The 18,268-nt window shown below is 48.8% G+C and overlaps 1 protein-coding gene across 6 annotated transcripts in view; it reads right to left on the bottom strand.

Moving 5' to 3' along the window:
* Window positions 1-18,268, bottom strand: part of TBC1D14 (TBC1 domain family member 14) — a 117,483-nt gene that overhangs the window by 10,627 nt on the left and 88,588 nt on the right. For 3 of the 6 annotated variants that reach the window (XM_030920441.1, XM_030920440.1, XM_010370034.2), the window contains 5 exons: window positions 16,487-16,567; window positions 14,657-14,751; window positions 11,146-11,217; window positions 10,330-10,458; window positions 7,198-7,307 (listed from right to left, as the gene is read on the bottom strand). In XM_030920441.1, coding sequence (XP_030776301.1) covers window positions 7,198-7,307; window positions 10,330-10,458; window positions 11,146-11,217; window positions 14,657-14,751; window positions 16,487-16,567 — 487 coding nt within the window. Of the gene's footprint in view, window positions 1-7,197; window positions 7,308-10,329; window positions 10,459-11,015; window positions 11,218-14,656; window positions 14,752-16,486; window positions 16,568-18,268 lie in introns of all 6 variants that reach the window. The other 3 variants (XR_004054167.1, XM_030920442.1, XM_030920443.1) reach the window with 3 other exon arrangements.

Genomic DNA, 18,268 nt, shown 5'->3' with positions numbered 1-18,268 from the left:
GACCATGCTTGGCTCCTCACTGTAGCTTCTGTCCCCTGCAGGCTCTTCCTACATGCTGTGTGTCACTATTTCTTGGAAGGTCGTTTCCTGACCCTCAGGCTGGACCAAGTTTCCTTGAAACACTCCCGCTGCACTGCACGCACCCCCCTTCATGAGGCCCTGGCATTCTTCATCTTCCTTTACACTGAGCCAGTGAAGGGACACTCCTGACACTCCTGGACACTCTCCTCTGCCTCGCACACCCTCCTGCATCTTCTGGGCCTTGCAGGCTCTGGCCGGCGTCTCAGCAGGCAGCTCCCAGGCCCTCTGCCCCAGTCAGGGCTGCCCCATGGCCTCTCTAGCCCCTGGGCTCCACTCCAAGAGCTCCGGACTGTCCTCAGCCACTTCTGTCCCCTGCTCCAGGCTACAAGTGCCTCAAGGGCAGAGACCTTGCCCCACAGTCTTCAACTGAGGCTCCTCTTCTCCCATTCTCTCCTCCCACTGCTCAGAGGTGCTCCCACATCATTACCAGGAGCTTCCAAATGTGGGCTGTATTTTAAACCAGGAGCTTCCAAATACGGGCTGTATTTAAATTTAGATTCGAAAGCCAGCCGTGAACAGGCTACTGAAGGGGGACACCAGGCTCTGTTCTGGCCCCACAGAAGCCCTGCCATGGGATCAGAACCGCTTGGAATAAGGGGTCTCCTGTCCACACAGCCCTCCTGGTTCAAGGTCCACCTTCCCCTGCTGCCCTCAGGCTCACAGAGGCAGGATGGGAAGGGCCCCCTGGCCTTCCCAGAGACGGTTCAGTGCTCCTCCCACAGTGGGAAGAGAGAATTCAAGGGTTTTTCTCTCCCAAAAGATGTTTATGGTTTCCCTTCGACCTGCTGCATATTATCGTGTTGTAGATCAAAAATGGTATTTTTTTAAAGTAAAAAATAAAACCATGTTTTTAAAAGTTAAAAAAAAAAAAAAAACAACTAATTTCAAGTACAACTTCAACTAATGCAAAATAACATAATTCTTCTCCTTTTTTTGTTAAGACAGGGTCTCACTGTGTCGCCCAGGCCAGAGTGCAGTTGCACAATCACAGCTCACTGCAACCTAGCTCAGGTGATCCTCCCACCTCAGCCTCCTGAGTAGCTGGGACTACAGGCACACACTACCATACTGGCTAATTTTTAATTTATTTGTAGAGATAGGGTCTTGCTATGTTGCCCAGACTAGTCTTGAACTCCTGGGCTAAAATGATCCTGTCACCTCAGCCTCCCAAAGCGCTAGGACTATAGGCATCATCAGCCACCACACCCAGCCCAAAATGATAGATTTCTACGTTGCTAAACAAATGAAGCGTCTTAAGTGTCTCTCAGCTTAGAAAAGACCCCAGACAAAAGCTGCGTATCTATTTCTCTCATGATACGCACGGGAGGAAAGGGGCAGTTTTTGCTGATGTGTCTTCACAACTTCCAGAAACTTCTTACCTAGCCAGGTCTGTTCTACCTGCTTGTCTGAGCTTGCTAGAGGCAAGGAAGCGTCATGGGGTAAGGAAGAGGGCAGTTCAGGACTGTTGTGAAGGAGGAAGACAGCATCCACGGAACAGAACTGTCCTCTGCCCTGTCTACTAATGAGGGCCCTGGGCTGCACATAACAGCAAGTGCTCGCTTCATATGTTTTTACAGGGACTATTCAACTGAATCCTTGTTACAACCCCAAGAGCAGGTACAATCGTCTTTTCCAGAGTCCTCCCTAACCTGAGCCCAGCGGGGTTCACATACCCACCTCTGTGTCCCAGAGTCCTCCCCACCTGAGTCCAGCGGGGTTCACATACCCACCTCTGTGTCCCGGAGTCCTCCCCACCTGAGCCCAGCGGGGTTCACATAACCACCTCTGTGCCCCGGAGTCCTCCCTAACCTGAGTCCAGCGGGGTTCACATACCCACCTCTGTGCCCCGGAGTCCTCCCTAACCTGAGCCCAGCGGGGTTCACTACCCACCTCTGTGCCCCGGAGTCCTCCCCAACCTGAGCCCAGCGGGGTTCACTATCCACCTCTGTGCCCCGGAGTCCTCCCCAACCTGAGCCCAGCGGGGTTCACATACCCACCTCTGTGCCCCACAGTCCTCCCCACCCTGAGCCCAGCGGAGTTCACATACCCACCTCTGTGTCCCAGAATCCTCCCCACCCTGAGGCCAGCAGGGTTCACATACCCACCTCTGTGTCCCAGGGTCCCGCCCACCCTGAGCCCAGCAGGGTTCACTATCCACCTCTGTGTCCCAGGGTCCTCCCCACCCTGAGCCCAGCGGGGTTCACTATCCACCTCTGTGTCCCAGGGTCCCGCCCACCCTGAGCCCAGAGGGGTTCACTATCCACCTCTGTGTCCCAGGGTCCTCCCCACCCTGAGCCCAGAGGTGTTCCAGTCTTTCTATCCCAGCGCTTGGCAGGGGCCAGCAGACGTGAAGTAAATATCGTGAGCACCGCGTTGAGAATGCGGGCTCCCACTTCAGCCAGGCTAGGGTGTGCCCACAACACACAGGCTATGCCCCTCCCTGCAAGTCCCCAGCATAGGCAGGTGACACTCCTCCCTCCTCCAGAGGCCCATAAAGACCCAGCCTATGCCAGACGTGCTCAGCAAGATGCTCCCGGCTCCTAAGGCGCTCTTGGGGCAACCTGTACCCCAGAAGTGAAGAGCCAGAGATGACCCAAGTGCAAGAGGCAGTGGAAACGGAAACCTCCCAACAGTCACTCCCTTTTGAACCTTTCCCTTTAAGGTAGAAACTTGAGGCAATGACAGGATCTCCAAGGATCATTAAACATCATTTCAGAAGTGCTAACCGGAACGTGGAATGCAGTCCCTGCTTCTTCTGCTAGCTGGAGATTGTTTATTATAAAGCCCACTCACCCCTCTAGCTAATTCTGCCGCTGGACGGCAATAGGAAGTATTTTCAGAAGTGAAATGACCTAAAGTCAGTCATCCTACAAAATGTAGATCCTTGACAGCTGAAACACTGAAAACTCCGTAGGAAGACGAGACAGCTGAGGGCCCCTGCTCTGACCGCGTGCCTCATCGTGGGGAGTGGCAAGCCGCAACTAAAGAAGGGCCAGGAAGGTGGTGTTCGCAGGAAAGCGAATCCTCAGCCCTGACTCCTCACGAGCTACTGGTTAGGCAGTGTACAGGGTACACCGGAGGAGGGACAGGCACCCGACTTTAAGCCCAGGGAGGCGATGCTCAGGCACACATTCTTTGACCTAGGAACACTGAGCCGGGCATGGGGCCAGGCACTGGGAACACAGAGATCACTCTTGAAGCTTTACCACAGGGACAGCAACCAACAGTGGGCACCCTCGGAGTGTGGGTGGAGCTGGGGCAGTGGGAAGCGGGCTTGGTTTGCAGGCAGTGTGGCAGGACAGGAGAGTTTTCTGACCCCAGGTGTAGCCATTTTAATGTACCCACTCAGCCCACCCAGGAGGCTGAGCTGGCCCCACCCACAGGCCCCTCAGTCCCTGCCACGAGCAGGAGGAAGGCTCTCTTGCCCAGGCAGTTAGCTGCTGAGCCCTGGAACTTAGCATGCTTTATACCCCACCAGGCACAGTGCAGCCCCACAATGTGGAGGCAGGCCCGGCTGTGATGGGTGTGGACGTGGCTCTGGGAAAGGTGGCCTGATGCAGCAGAAAAAGCAAAGGCCTGAAGGCAGACCGACCTGGACCTCACACCATGGCTGTGACATTGAGAAGTGGGTCTCAGTGACTTCTTCTGTGCCCAGAAATAGGTACACCTGGCTCCTAAACACTGAAGACCACAGTGACCAGTGCTTCTGAAATGGCAGCTTCTAGGACAGGTCCTATGTAAAGTCTGTTCTTCCCCTTTGCTTCCTCCCCACTGCCCACCCTATTTCTGATCTGACCTTTCACCTAACTGTCAGCACCCAACAAGAAGCCTGAATCACTGCGGACCACCAATAAATGCTGAGTCAGGGAATAAATCATGAATACATGGCTTTCCTGTGCTTAGCTCAACTTAAATATTTACTAAGGCCTTTCTATACGCCTAACCCTGTACTGGAACTGCAAATACAGACTGTATCCTAGCGGGTGCTTATCCTAGAACACAGTCAGCACTTTTAGAATAAGGCCTGTGGAGGCTTCATCAAAGCACAGTGGACAGCATTCACAACCAGCTCACAGCACAAAGGCCTCAGCAGTGAAAAACCCTTACCGTTTCCTTTTCATTTACTCTGTCTCACTGCTCATTAGACAGTCCAGCCCATGTTCGACACTCAACACGATGGTCTTGTCTCTGGAACCTGAACTATGGGACCCATCTTATGGGTGACATTGCCTTACACAAACCCCCTTAGAAAGGACTCTAAGGGAAAGTGCACAGCTCTAGAGCCGGGTAGACCTGAGTCTGAACTCCAGCTCTGCATTGGGCTGGCATCAGGACCTTGGCCAAGGCACTCTGCCTCTCTGAGCCTGTTTTATTTGTTTTTTTTGTTTTGGAGAGAGAGGCTCAGTCTGTCGTCCAGGCTGAAGTGCAGTGGTGTGATCTCGGTTCACTGCAACCTCTGCCTCCTGGGTTGAAATGCTTCTTGTGCCTCCGCCTCCTGAGTAGCTGGGATTATAGGCACGTGCCACCATGCCCGGCCAACTACTGTATTTTAGTAGAGACGGGGTTTCGCCCTGTTGGTCAGGCTGGTCTTGAACTCCTGAAGTCAAGTGATCTGCCCGCCTCAGCCTCCCAAAGTGCTGGGATTACAGACATGAGCCAGTGCACCCGGCCCTGAGCCTCAGTTTTTTCATCTATAAAACACAAGTGTTACACTGCACTTGGAGAGGTTGTTCCAAGGGTTCAAAGATAGCATGTGTGAGAAGCACTCGAGTCAATAAATGCGGGCGCCCTTTGTCTTTGCCCCTACATGGATTACAACCATCTTCAGGCTGGGACAGAAGCAGACAGCAATATTCTCCAGGCCTGTACTTTTCACACTGCCAGGCATGACCCAGCCAACAGCCAGTGGATGGTGGAGGCAACGAAAGCAGATTATCCCTAGCATTTTTTGGAATAAATAGAACAGAGTACAGTATTTCAGAAGGCTTCACACAGGCAGGGTTAGGTACTGGGTCATGAAACCACTGTTCCCAGCACATATACGTGTTAAGTTTCTGCACACATTGGGTCACAATTTAAAACGCATTTCCTTTTGCGAGTAAAGGTGGGAAAAGTTTGAAAGACACTACTGACTTTCGGCCTAGAATCCTAAGAAGCTAATCAGAAGCCCTAAAACAGGTAAGGGAGAAACTGAAGGCTCAGGTCCTGCTTGGATGCTCTCCCGTCCTCCAGTACCACAGGCTCTGGCCAGGAATCTGAGGGGCAGGGCTCACAGTCAGATGAACACGGTGGGGCGGCCTGTGCAGGAGCTTTGTGTTCACAGGTGTGAAGAAAATCACCATTTGCTGAATAAAGTTGCCCTTTGAAGCGGGCCCTAAACACTTCTATCCAGCACAGCCAGGCGGGCCAGCTCAGCATCCCCGCCAGGGCTGCTCACGGCCCCACGTTCCCTGTCCTCGGTCACCAGTGCCTTGTGGCGTCAGCTACAAGATTCCACCCCCAAACCCCTCGGCCTTCACGGCAAAGGTCAGCAGAATGAGAACCGTCCAGGGTTTAGGACGGAAGCAACACATCAAGAATCCCAAAGGCATATTCTTAAGGGCACAGACAAGTCTGCTTCAGCTAAGGGGTCAGCTTCCTTTCAAACGATACTTGAAATTTTTACCTTCCCTTCTGCTCAAGAAAGTGGGCAACAACAAAACCAGACCAGCCAGCTCTCTGTCCACAGTGGCTGTACATTTACCGTATGATTTAGTGGAACATGCCTTTCTGGTCGAACAATCCCTTCTTTGCTTCTGCGGAGCCCCTTCCGAGTCGGGTGGCGCCGCACGGTCACCCGGCAGCACCGTGTGGGGTGAATCACTGCAGTCTCCAGATAAGGAACCAGGAGCTCAGAAGGGCTTCACAGCCTTCCCCACGGCCACAAGGCAATCATGGGAGAAGCTGGGTTTGGGCTGGGGCTGCTGGATCCCAGAGGCACCCTCTTCCCACCGCGTGACCTGAGAGGCTGCTCCCTTCCACACACAGGTCTCCCAGCCCTCTTACCTGGCCCTCAAACACGGAGCTCTCCAGGCTAACAGCCACACTCCATCCTCAGCAGCCCCTTTCACCACGGCATGAAGACCTGCCTGGCCTACTGCTGCTGCGTAGACCTCTCAGAATCCTCGTATCTGTCTGTCTCAGGATGCCTCTACTTACACGTCCGGCAGGCACCTCAAAATCACCCGTCTGAAGACAAATCCACTAACTGCCCTGGCCAAATCTTCTCCCTTTGTCTTTGGTCTCAGCTGAAGGCATCAGCAAACCCCTTTCCCAACTCGCAGTCAGGAACTGACCAGATTCTCGACATACCCACAATATTTCCACGGGGCCTTCTCTCCACCTACTTCGGCTTTTTCCCCCTTAATTTGTCTCTCTGTTCCCAGACTCTCCTGCCTCCCAGGTAACTTAAAACTCACAGCTGGATGTGCCCCACCCTCATCATAAGCAGCAGCCTCTGCCACTCCCCCGGCCCCGCAATCCTGCCCAAGCTCCAGAGCTCAGGTCTAAGAGCCACCGTGACCTGGCCTCCCAACCTCATCGCCTGCGGTCCTCTGCCCTTTACTTTCAGCCTCTACCCCACTGGACCTGGCTAGTGCCCGCTGACTCTGGAATGGCACATGCGCTGGTCACCTTCACTCCGTGTACTCCGACCCCTGCACTGGGTCCGGGACCTCCTGCCTTCCAAGACAGCACTCATCTCACGTGGACAGTGCCCACGGACACACGTGTCTCCCACAAGCCAGGAGCTCCTGACAGGCAAGCGCTGGCCTTGCTCCTCAGGCCACCTCTATACCCGGCGAGAGCCTGCACAGACCTGGTGCTTGGTCCTTTTAAGAAACGGACAGCACTCTGGAAACAAACAGGCCCAAGATACCATCTCTCCCCTTGAGGGAATTCAGGAGGGCCAGGCGGAGGCACTGATGGAAACAAAACTCAGGGGCAGGGGCATCAGGGAAGCCTGGAGAGCAGGACATGAGGATTCAGCCAGGCCGTGAAGAATTGGGCAGAGAAGAGAGTGAAGAACAGGCAAGGGCTGAGAAATGCTGTGAAAACAGAGGGAAAAGCCAGTCTTACCAATCAATTAGGTAGATATCTGGAGTTAGGTTGTTCTTCTTGAAATGGGCAAACAATTTCGGCAAATTTTCTTCAAAGAATACCTCAAATGCAGCAAAATAAGTCAACATCTAGGGAGATAATATGAAATTTACTCAGAAACTATCTGCACAAGTTTCCAGTTTACAAAAAAGTCAATATATGTATATCTTTAGATTCTAACAATTACCTTCTTACGTAACTACTAATACATTTTGAATGGCAACTTACTGTAGGTACTATACAAATTATAAACAAGCACTATTTCTAATCTTCACAACAATATCAATGGCTACACTTCATCTTCTTCAATTCATAGAAAAGGGAACTGAAACCCAAAGCAGTTACAGAACTTGCCAAATAAGGGCACAGGCTTCGTTCATGGTAAAACTGGGAATGAATTTGTGCCTGTCCTGCTGCAAAGGTGGAGCCTGTACAGACTCACTCCATCCTAAAAACCAGGAATGTATGAACTGTGGAAAAGTATCTGGAAAAGCACGCATGCCTCGTCCAACCCCTAGCACTTCCAGGGGGCTACATGACTCATGTCTGAGTCAAGGGTAGCACCGCTCCAGCGGACAGATGCACACCTTTGAATGCAACGAGGGAGAAACACTACAGGGAAAGGAGGAAAGGAGGGCGTTACAGTCCGTAGTTTATGGAACTTGCTTTTCAACGGTTGACAGTTTTTTAAGGAAACGAAATATACAAAGCTGGGAAGCAGTGCTGACAGCAGAAAGAACTCCGACTGGACTGGGGGCAGCACCCGTCTGATGGTGGCCCAGTTCTGCTCCAGTGCTCGCCAGCTGGGCGCCTGGGGGCAGATCACAACTCTGGTGTCTGCGTATCTGAAGGAGGGGCTGTACTGTAGACGGTGGATCCCAAAAGGGAGTGGTTTTGCCTCTAAGGGAACATTGGTCAATGTCTGGAGATACTTTTGGTCGTCACAACTGGGGGCAGGTGCTGCTGGCACAGGGATGTGGAGGCTGGGAAGCTGCTCAGCACCCTCCAGCGCACAGGATATCCCCCGGCAGAGTGACACAGCCCTAAGCTCAGCGGGGCTGCCAGGGAGAAAACCTGCTGCTGTCATGAAGATCCCACTCAACATTACGACTCCATGGTTTCGCCTTAAAAATATAAGCCATGATTCCTAAGCACAATTTGTATCACGTTTCCAAAGAGAAAGCTGGGGTGTTATCTTCAAAATCAGCAGAAATTTAGATGGGAATCATTTATTTATAAAAAGATAAAATTAAATTTACACGCGGGAATTATTTACAGGAATTAGTAACACAAGCAACATAAGGCCAGTATATACTGTGTTAATGAGTTATTTCAAGAGTAAGAACGCTTCCTCAAGATTTATTTTCTGTTTCTGACCATTACTTTTCGTGGAAAGGTAAGTTTTTACCTGATTATGAAAGTCATACCTGTAAACACTCACTGTAGAAAACTTAGGAAACACATAAACACTATTAATCTATCATTCAACAATCCATAAACACTAGTAATTTTGTGGCCTATTTCCTTTTATTGTCAAACACAATAGTCACTATAGTTTATGTTTTATCTTACATACGCTGAAGAAATTAACATCTTGAACACTTTCTCACAATGCAGTTCTTTGCGAGCATCACTACTGGTCACTTACCAAATTTAATTGACCATTCTGCATTCTCCTAACCCCGTTTTCAGCGATTCTCACATTTACAATTGTAAATAAGTGTGTCATGACTATCTTTGTGCATAACGCTTTTGTCCACATTTATGACTTTCTTAGAAGTGATTCTTATGAGCAGAACTGCACACCAATGCTATTTACAGCTATTGATACTTAATACCAAGTTGTCTTTCAAAAGGACTCTGCCAATTTATAGTTCCAGTAACAGCTACCAAATTTACTAACAGCTTCTAAATACTTTATGTATGTACTATCTGAGCAAGACATACTCAGTAAACCTTAAGATATCAAGGAAGAAATACTCTTAAACTATTAGATCATTTTAGTCTTGAAGTACTGGTAATAATTATCAGCAAATCAAGACAACGATGGACAGGCGCAGTGGCTCATGGCTGTAATCCCAGCACTTTGGGAGTCCAAGGCGTATGGATCACTTGAGGTCATGAGTTCAAGACCAGCCTGGCCAACATGGCAAAACCCCATCTCTACTAAAAATACAAAAAATTAGCTGGGCATGGCGGCAGACACCTGTAATCCCAGCTACTAGGGAGGTTGAGACATGAGAATCGCTTGAACCCAGAAAGCAGAGGTTGCAGTGAACTGAGATTGCACCACTGCACTCCAGCCTGGGCGACAGAACAAGACTCTGCCAAAAAAAAAAAAAAAAAAAAAAAAAAAAAAAAAAAAAAAAAAAACAGCTTATGGGCTTGTTAAATTGGTGACTTCTAGGCTACAGAAAGAACAAAGGCTTAGGAACCAGAACGGATTCAAATCTCAGTTCCTCCATTTACCAAATGCATGCCTTGAACGAGTCCCTTCACTCTGAGCTTCACCTCCTCACCTGAACGGTGCAGAGGGCTTATCTGGGAGGCACGTAAGCCCCACCCCCCACTGTCACCACCTCCCACTTATGCAGTGTCATAAAGACTAGAACAGTCCACTCAACAAATGGCTGCCTTTCAAAAACTAAAGGAGTATGGTCTTCAACATGTCTCCTTTCTCCCGAGTGTGGGCACGCTTCACAAAGCAGGGTGACGATGAGCAGCAACACAGCTCGGTTACAACGTGTTCTACCTCACAGGTCCAAACGTGGGCACTGCCAGCAAGCTGTGACTTTGACACCAAGTGTGTGTGCTTAAGCAGGAGCCATACTTCTTCCTTCATTGAAAGAATACATTTTCCAAAATCCAGGTACTGTTTTTCTGAGAGAACGTATTAAGAAACCCAGACATATGGTTACTAACCATGTCTTTTTAAGCTTCCATGCAATACACTGCTCAAAATCACCCTCCACCTTGCAGTGCTGCTTACTCTAAACATCTCTCCACAGAGGGAAAAATATATTCTGTTTTTCCACTGAAAACACAGACGAGTAAGCAACTCTTGACATTTAAACATACAGTACCCAGGGCCCGAACACAGAGGATACTCACAAGGCCATGGTCCACTCTGAAAAACGCCATTTGACAGGGTTTATTCAAAAGGTTAGAAAAAGCAATAAAGGCATCTGCAGTATCTAAGTTCAAGATCAACACTGCCGCTATGAAGGACATACCCTGGACCTGAGAAAGGAAAGGCACGTTAAAATCACAGTGGCCACAGGGTCACCGCAGCACGCTCATTTTAGCAAAGACAAACCTACCACCCTCATACTAGAAGGGTCCCCAGAGCCGCCCCACTCTACCTGCCACCCAGCGCTGAACTGCCCTCACTCAGAACCACCACTCTGCCACCCCAGCCACCTGGCCTGCTGTCCTTCAGTCCCCACCCTTGCTCCTATCCCCCAGATGGAAAACCCTAAACCAGCCCTCTTAGGCCCACAGCATCTGCAATACTGCCCTTTCCTGTGTCCAGTGTCCCGCTGCTGTACACACGTGTATCTATCTCAATAAGCTTAAGAGCAAACCATGCGTGCACACACACATCCGCGAAGCCACAGAAGTATCAGCAGTGTTTTAATGGTTGCTGCTTTTAACATGGTTAAGTCTTCTTTGATTTAATGTTGGAAAAAAGTCACATGCCAAAAATAAAAATTGCATTCGATTAAAATGTGATTAATGCCCCAGAGCAGCCATGACAGCTCAATTTCTTTAAGAGGAAACTGAGTCAACTCACTTACCACAAGACTTTTCATACTCCTCGGCAAAAACGAAGGCACTGGGTTGACATTTGCAGCTAACATGCGCTGGACAATATCTGACTTTCCTTTTAGATAATAATATTATAAAATACTGAGAAACTTCACTTACATAACCCACATCTGGTCGGTAACAAGTATAAGCGCCCAAAATACTGTGCAACATGTCATGATATGGACCACCCTAAAAGGATCAACACAGCAAAAACAACACATGCATAAGGATTGTTAGTGCTCACAAGAACATCCGATACTACTACTGCTGCCACTGCCACTCCTGCTATTTTCAGCATTATGAAATATGCCAAGCATGATGCCAGCAGCTCTATATGCATATGGAATTTAACAAATCACCCATTCACAGCTAGGGAAGTCTGCAGCTCACACTATGAAACTGCACTGAAAAAAAGCTGGAGGGCCAGGCAGGAGCACCACCCCAGACAAATATCCTTTATTTGGCTCCTGCTGTATAACTGTGTTCCCTTTCCAAGTCCACCAGGAGAGCCAGGTATCCGGGGACTCTTCAAAGCAAGTGACTGCTCAGTGTCACTCAGGTCATCTCCCACTGTGCCCCACATCCTGACTATCCTTTCTGCCTCTCTTCCCAGGCTTATCACTCTCCTTGTTTCTGTTGGTTTTCTGAATGGCAACTTGAGGAAATATACTCTTCTAAGTCCTGGTGGCTACCATTTTGTTTAAACATTCTCCCAGCTCTTCCACCCCTCTAACATTTCCACTTGCTCTTATAACTGCTTCCAAAAATTAAAGTGCTGGAATTTTTTTCCCAATGGAGCACATAAAAAGAGCAGAGATGCCTCATGCTGAAGTTAGCATGTAAGAAGATACTACAAAAGGACAGGTTCAGTGCCAAACACTTACGGTCTATGTCTACCAGGTACCTACATTTAACACAAGGAATAAAAATCACACATGGTGAGACACAAGAAGTCACTCCACAGGTGACCACAGGTGGCTTACAAAAGAATGCCATGGCCCAGACCACCATATTCTAGCATGTGAAAAGAGCTAAGTAAAAGAAGAGACAGTTCCAAATCATAGAGGGACAACAGGAAAAATAGCAATGAGAGGGTGAAAATGACAACATCCAGGGCTAGGGTGGCTGAGGGTCTGCAGTGGCACCAAATGCCAGTCTAAGGACCAGTGTGACTGTAACAAAGTTTTATCCAGGCCAAGGCTAAATAAGAAAATAAGAGCATCACACTGAACTTCTCTTTTTTTTTTTTTTTTGAGACGGAGTCTCGCTCTGTCGCCCAGGCTGGAGTGCAGTGGCCGGATCTCAGCTCACTGCAAGCTCCGCCTCCTGGGTTTACGCCATTCTCCTGCCTCAGCCTCCAGAGTAGCTGGGACTACAGGCGCCCGCCACCTCGCCTGGCTAGCTTTTTGTATTTTTGAGTAGAGACGGGGTTTCACCGTGTTAGCCAGGATGGTCTCGATCTTCTGACCTCGTGATCCGCCCGTCTCGGCTTCCCAAAGTGCTGGGATTACAGGCTTGAGCCACCGCGCCCAGCCTGAACTTCTCTTAAAGCTAAATGTTTTTAACTTCAAAGGTTTTCTACCGTTGTAATTTCAATCCTTCCATCTCACTTTGGTGCTAAACGTCATTTCTTAAATGAAAAAAATGATGCAGCCGGGCGCCGTGGCTCACGCCTAAGTATTTCCAGCACTTTGGGAGGCCGAGGTGGGCTGATCACGAGGTCAGGAGTTCGAGACCAGCCTGGCCAATATGGTGAAACCCCTTCTCTCCTCAAAATACAAAAATTGGCCAGGCATGGTTGTGGGCAACCTGTAATCCCAGCTACTTGGGAGGCTGAGGCAAAAGAATCGCTTGAACCCAGGAGGTGGAGGTTGCAGTGAGCCGAGATCGTGCCACTCCACCCCAGCCTGGGCAACGAGCGAAACTCCGTCTCAAAAAAGAAAAAATAATAAATGACCTTAACTGCCTTTGGACATCTCAGTTCCCCTACTCTTCCCCTCAACTGTTCTTTGCTTTCTTTTTAGCAAACTCGATCTCTGCTCATTAGAAAGGTTACTAAGCTACTTTCTACCAGGGCTGAGAGGTCCCTACATTGGACCTGGAAAGAGACTTCTTTGGCCTCTACCCACCACCTCTTCCATTACACACTTCTGCCGCCACCTGGCAGGATATGGCTCTTTGACCTCTGGTTGGATTTAGTTCTTTTAGTTTCAAATTACGTTCAAAGAGATTTAATAACAACAAGCACTGTTATCTGCCAAGTACTGTCAACGGCCCTGTTAGACTGGTATGATCATCCTATGTTACAGATGAACAAACCAAGGCTCAAAAAGATGGATCTGCCCAAAGCTAGTGAGAAGGCATTCTGTGATTAAAGCCCAAATTGTTTGAAATCAAAGGTGAAACTCCTTTCTAGAAAGCCGCCTCTCCTGGACAGCCTGGTAAGGAGGCACGTGAACTGTGGGTGGAGGGTGGGGAAGGGCCTTTTGGGCTGGGGGGAAGAAAGCCTTTTCCCTCCAAGAGCAAGAAACAGGAGCAGCTCCAAGAGAGCGACGCAGGGGCTGCAAAGCAGGGAGTGCACTGAGGCCTATGGAGACGAACTGGGGGAAAAGGGCAGAGAAGCTGAAATCTGCCCTGTGGGAGAAGCAGGGTTCCAGGAAACAGGCTCCCAGCTAAGTCAACCGCCTACTGTAAGTCAGTGGGGTGCCCATCGGGCTCACGCACCAGACACCAGGACCAAGGCTGCTGGTAGCTTTGTAGATTCCCTCTCTTTCCTCTTCTGAAAAAATTTCTGAAGACCCACATGGAAATCCACAAAGATGAGAACCTGACTGAGTAAAGGCAGTGAGAACAGGTAAGGGACAGGTGCAGAGGTATTCTGCAAGAACTGCCCCCCTGCTGCAAAAACCCGTTACAGATAAGAAAGGGGTCAAAAGACCCCCAGATCAATGTCTGCTGGCTCAAAGAATAGAAGGTCTCTAAAGAGTTCAGCTCAGATAACCCCACAACCTACCGCTGGCAGCCCTGTCCTGTGCTCAGATGCCCACAAGGAGGTTCCACTCTGCTCTTCCTGCCGCCCAAGGAGCCTGTCCTATCTCCCACAGCCGGCTTCTGTCCCTCAGCTGTACCGTTCTCCTGGTCCACCTGCTCAGAAATCTGTCACCCTGGCTTGGCCACCCACCTTGGTTGCCAGGGATTTCCCTTTCTCACACGGGCTCACTGCACTGGGCTCATCTGAGCCGAAGCCCATCACACTGCCATGGCCTTGCTGAGCGCAGACTGCTACACACAGTCCTGAGAGCAGAGGAGTGCCCAGGAAAGCGCCAGCAGACAGAGCCAGAGCCACCCATGGCGACCCTCTCAGACCAGAGGGCCCTGAGACACGTATCTCAAGAGGAAGACAGAATCGTCTTTTGGAGCACAAGTATGGACATAGTAAATATTTGTTGGAAAGAATCAGTTACTGATTTTTAAAAGTCTAAATGTATTTAACAGTAACATCCACCCTACCTCCTAACACCCACAAAAACCCAAGTACCTTTCAAACTTGACAACAAATATACGCAGTTCAGCATCTATGAATTTTAGACAAAACATACTTGAAAGCAACAAGTCACCACCTACTTACTTGCTGGAAAATGCAGAGATTAGGAAACGTTCTAGAGATGTCCAGTTTAATAAGCTCCAGACTGGCTTCTCTGTCTGCTGCTGAAAAACCAGCATCTGTCAAAAGATGCCAAAAATCATTACATTCCTCAAGGGCATGAATGTAGGACAATGATGAGCCTCTGAAGTTTTACAAGAACGAAAGACGCAAAGAAGTTCTTCAGAAGCTCACTGACATGACCACGTCTTGACTCACAGTGCAGCTTCCGGGTATGTAACAGATGGCAGGGTTTCTTAGAGCACAGCACCAGCTAATTCTAGATTAGATATCAGATATTCATTAGGTATTTTCTAGCATCTGATATTAAAATCTGACATAATACCTCTCACCAATATCAGTGGAAAGCAAGGACAAGTAGGAGAATAAACACAAAGAAACTCCAAGCATAAACACACATGCACACCCACGTCACACATCTTTACCATCTTCAGTGTGAACTCACTAGATGTAGAAACGATTGCGGTATTATACTCGTGTGATATTTCTTTTTTCTTTTATCTTTTTGTAGAGACAGGGTCTTTCTTGGTTGCCCAGGCTGGTTTTGAACTCCTGACCTTAAGTGATTTGCCCACCTCAGCCTCCCAAAGTGCTAGGATTATAGGCACGAGTCACTGTGCCCAGCCAGTGTATAATATTTCTAACAAGTAATCATAAATAATTTGCTTTATACTTTTTTGAATTCTAATACCAAATAGACTGTAAAAATGATCAGTAAAATCATGTACTTCGTAACCAACAGAAGTAATCATTCTTGTGTGTTATGGAAAATGCTAAAGGCATAATCTAGCAAACATGCAGTGTTCTTGTCTCTGGAATTCTGAGCTCCTCTATAAGACAGTATTCAACTAATCCCAGACACCAGGCTACTGGAAGTCACGTGAACAACTTTAAAGGGAGTGACACTGGTTATGACCGGCCCTCCAGCATGTTAGGACACAAACACCTCTCAGGAACTGGGATGTTCTAATTCTTTCTTTCTTTCTTTCTTTCTTTCTTTCTTTCTTTCTTTTTTTTTTTTCTAAGAGGGAGTCTTGCTCTGTCACCCAGGCTGGACTGCAGTGGTAAGATCTTGGCTCACTGCAACCTCCACCTCCAGGGTTCAAGCGATTCTCCTGCCTCAGCCTCCCGAGTAGCTGGGATTACAGGTGCACACCACCAAGCCCAGCTAATTTTTGTTTTTTCTTGAGACAGAGTCTCACTCTTATCACCCAGGCTGGAATGCAGTGGCACGGTCTTGGCTCACTGCAACCTCCACCTCCCGGGTTCAAGTGATTCCCCTGCCTCAGCCTCCAGAGTAGCTGGAATTACAGGCACCCACCATCATGCCTGGCTAATTTTTATATTTTTAGTAGAAATGGGGTCTCACCATGTTGACCAGGCTGGTCTTGAACTCCTGACCTCGTGATCCACCCACCTCAGCCTCCCAAAGTGTTAGGATTACAGCTGTGAGCCCTTGCACCCAGCCTAATTTTTATATTTTTAGTACAGACGGGGTTTCGTCATGTTGGCCAGGCTGGTCTCGAACTCCTGACCTCAGGTGATCCATCCACCTTGGCATCCCAAAGTGCTGGGATTACAGGCATGAGCCACCACACTCGGCCAATTTCTTATAAAAGCTTTTTACCTTTAATTTTTGCTTAAAAAAAAAAAAAGAAGAACCCTTTTCTCATGGAGCTTTTTATGAATCCACATCAATCTCAACCATAGTTAAGTCAACTTTCTTCACTATGTAATAAAGAATGACAAACATCATTGACCACAGCAGCCCGCTGGTTTTAGAAGAGACTCTACCTTCATTCTCCACTTCAGAGGCTCCCGTGCTAAAGGACCGCCACCTCTCCTTGGCTCGGGCAAGACAGATGTCAAAGAGCTCTGGAAGAAAAGCCTCTGGGTAAGTGTTATGTGCACATGTGAGTATTTTTCATCAAAACACCACAGAACACAGTACTATTTCCTTCAAATACTTAAGTTCAACTATAATAGGCTTAATGCACACTTCACAGGCTACTTAAACAATTCCCCTCAACGTGGCCTAAAAGTAATTTTATTGTTTAAAGACACAGCCTTAAACAGAGAAAGATTACACACATCACCACTGTTTACTTCTATGACACAACCCAACCACAAAACTGCCTTGTTTTGGTCTTTGTGACTTGTCTACTGCGTCTCCCAGACCGCAAGATCCCTGGGGCAAGACGGTGAAGCTCTCTTCCTCCCTCTGTATCCAAAACACACAGCACTGGAACTGACACAGAGCAACCCAATCAATGAACGTCTCACTGACCGAGGGACCAGCAGAGAATCATTGGGTTTCAAGTAAGGACATGATGCAATTGCCCCCACCTGGCACAGGCCTCCTCGTCTTGCTGCCTGGCAGTGGAGCAGGGGTGGGGGAGATCCCAGGAATACACAGAAGCTGCAAAACACAGGACTCTTGCTGGCAGAGAAGGCTCATGACAGCCTCCAAATCCCCATATTCACAACTTATTTTTGTGACAGCCTCTTTGGGTGGTTTGGTAATAGTTAAACAAGGCAAATTCACTAGCATCCACAGACCTCCATGGGTATATCCATGCCGCATTCTTCTTTCAAGGACAAGTGTGCAGGCTGAACCCACAGAGCTCCTTCTCAGCACCCTGTTCCCCGACACAGCCCAGTCTCAGTCTCAGGTGCTTCCTGGTTGTCCGGCTTTTTCTTTTTTTTTCCGAGATGGAGTCTTGCTCTGTCACCCAGGCTGGAGTGCAGTGGCACGATCTCGGCTCACTGCAACCTCTGCCTCCCGGATTCAAGCGATTTTCTTGACTCAGCCTCCTGAATAGGTGGGATTTCAGGTGCATGCCACCGCGCCCGGTGAATTTTTTTTTTTTTTTTAGTAGAGATGGGATTTGGCCATGTTGGCCAGGCTGGTCGCAAACTCCTGACCTCAGGTGATTTCCCCCACCACAGCCTCCCCAAGTGATGGGATGACAAGCATGAGCCGCTGCACCTGCCACTACTCTGGCTGTGATGGTCCTGATCAGCTCCCAAATGTCTCAGGTTACACGCAATCACTCGTCTATCACTGAGACTTTAATTGCAGCTACCCATGGAATTTTGAGCACTTTATTTTTCCCATAATTACTTTTGGAAAATACAGCAGAGCACATCTGCCTTCTGGGCAGTGTACACTATTTTATTAAAATGTAATCCAAATTCTAGTTTCACTATTATAGTATCAGTGTCCAAAGGAGTAAGTCAGCATGCATGCTCCCAGGACAATCCCACACTGCTCTGCGCTGGTGCCTCATGCACCTGGTGGCACTTCCACCTGCTGTCGGCCTCTAGGAGGCAGGCCAAGCTTTGGTCATTTTGGCCAAAGGTGGATGAATACCATTGTGTGGCCATGGCCACCAGGGAATCACTTCCCAAGTGAGACATTTGACAGTTAAGTCACACAGGCTACCAGCCTCGGGGTTCAACGGTCAAAGTGTCAAGAGTTTTAGGATTCTCCCCCATGGTTTTACTGGTGTGTATCTGGGGAATGCTGGAGGCTGGATGGCTACTACACCTTCTTCCCAGACCCCCTGCTCCAAT

Source organism: Rhinopithecus roxellana, chromosome 2 (assembly GCF_007565055.1).
Source record: "Rhinopithecus roxellana isolate Shanxi Qingling chromosome 2, ASM756505v1, whole genome shotgun sequence".
Lineage (NCBI taxonomy): Eukaryota > Metazoa > Chordata > Mammalia > Primates > Cercopithecidae > Rhinopithecus > Rhinopithecus roxellana.
Note: the sequence above shows the minus strand (reverse complement) of the source record. Positions and strands in the feature narration are given on the sequence as shown.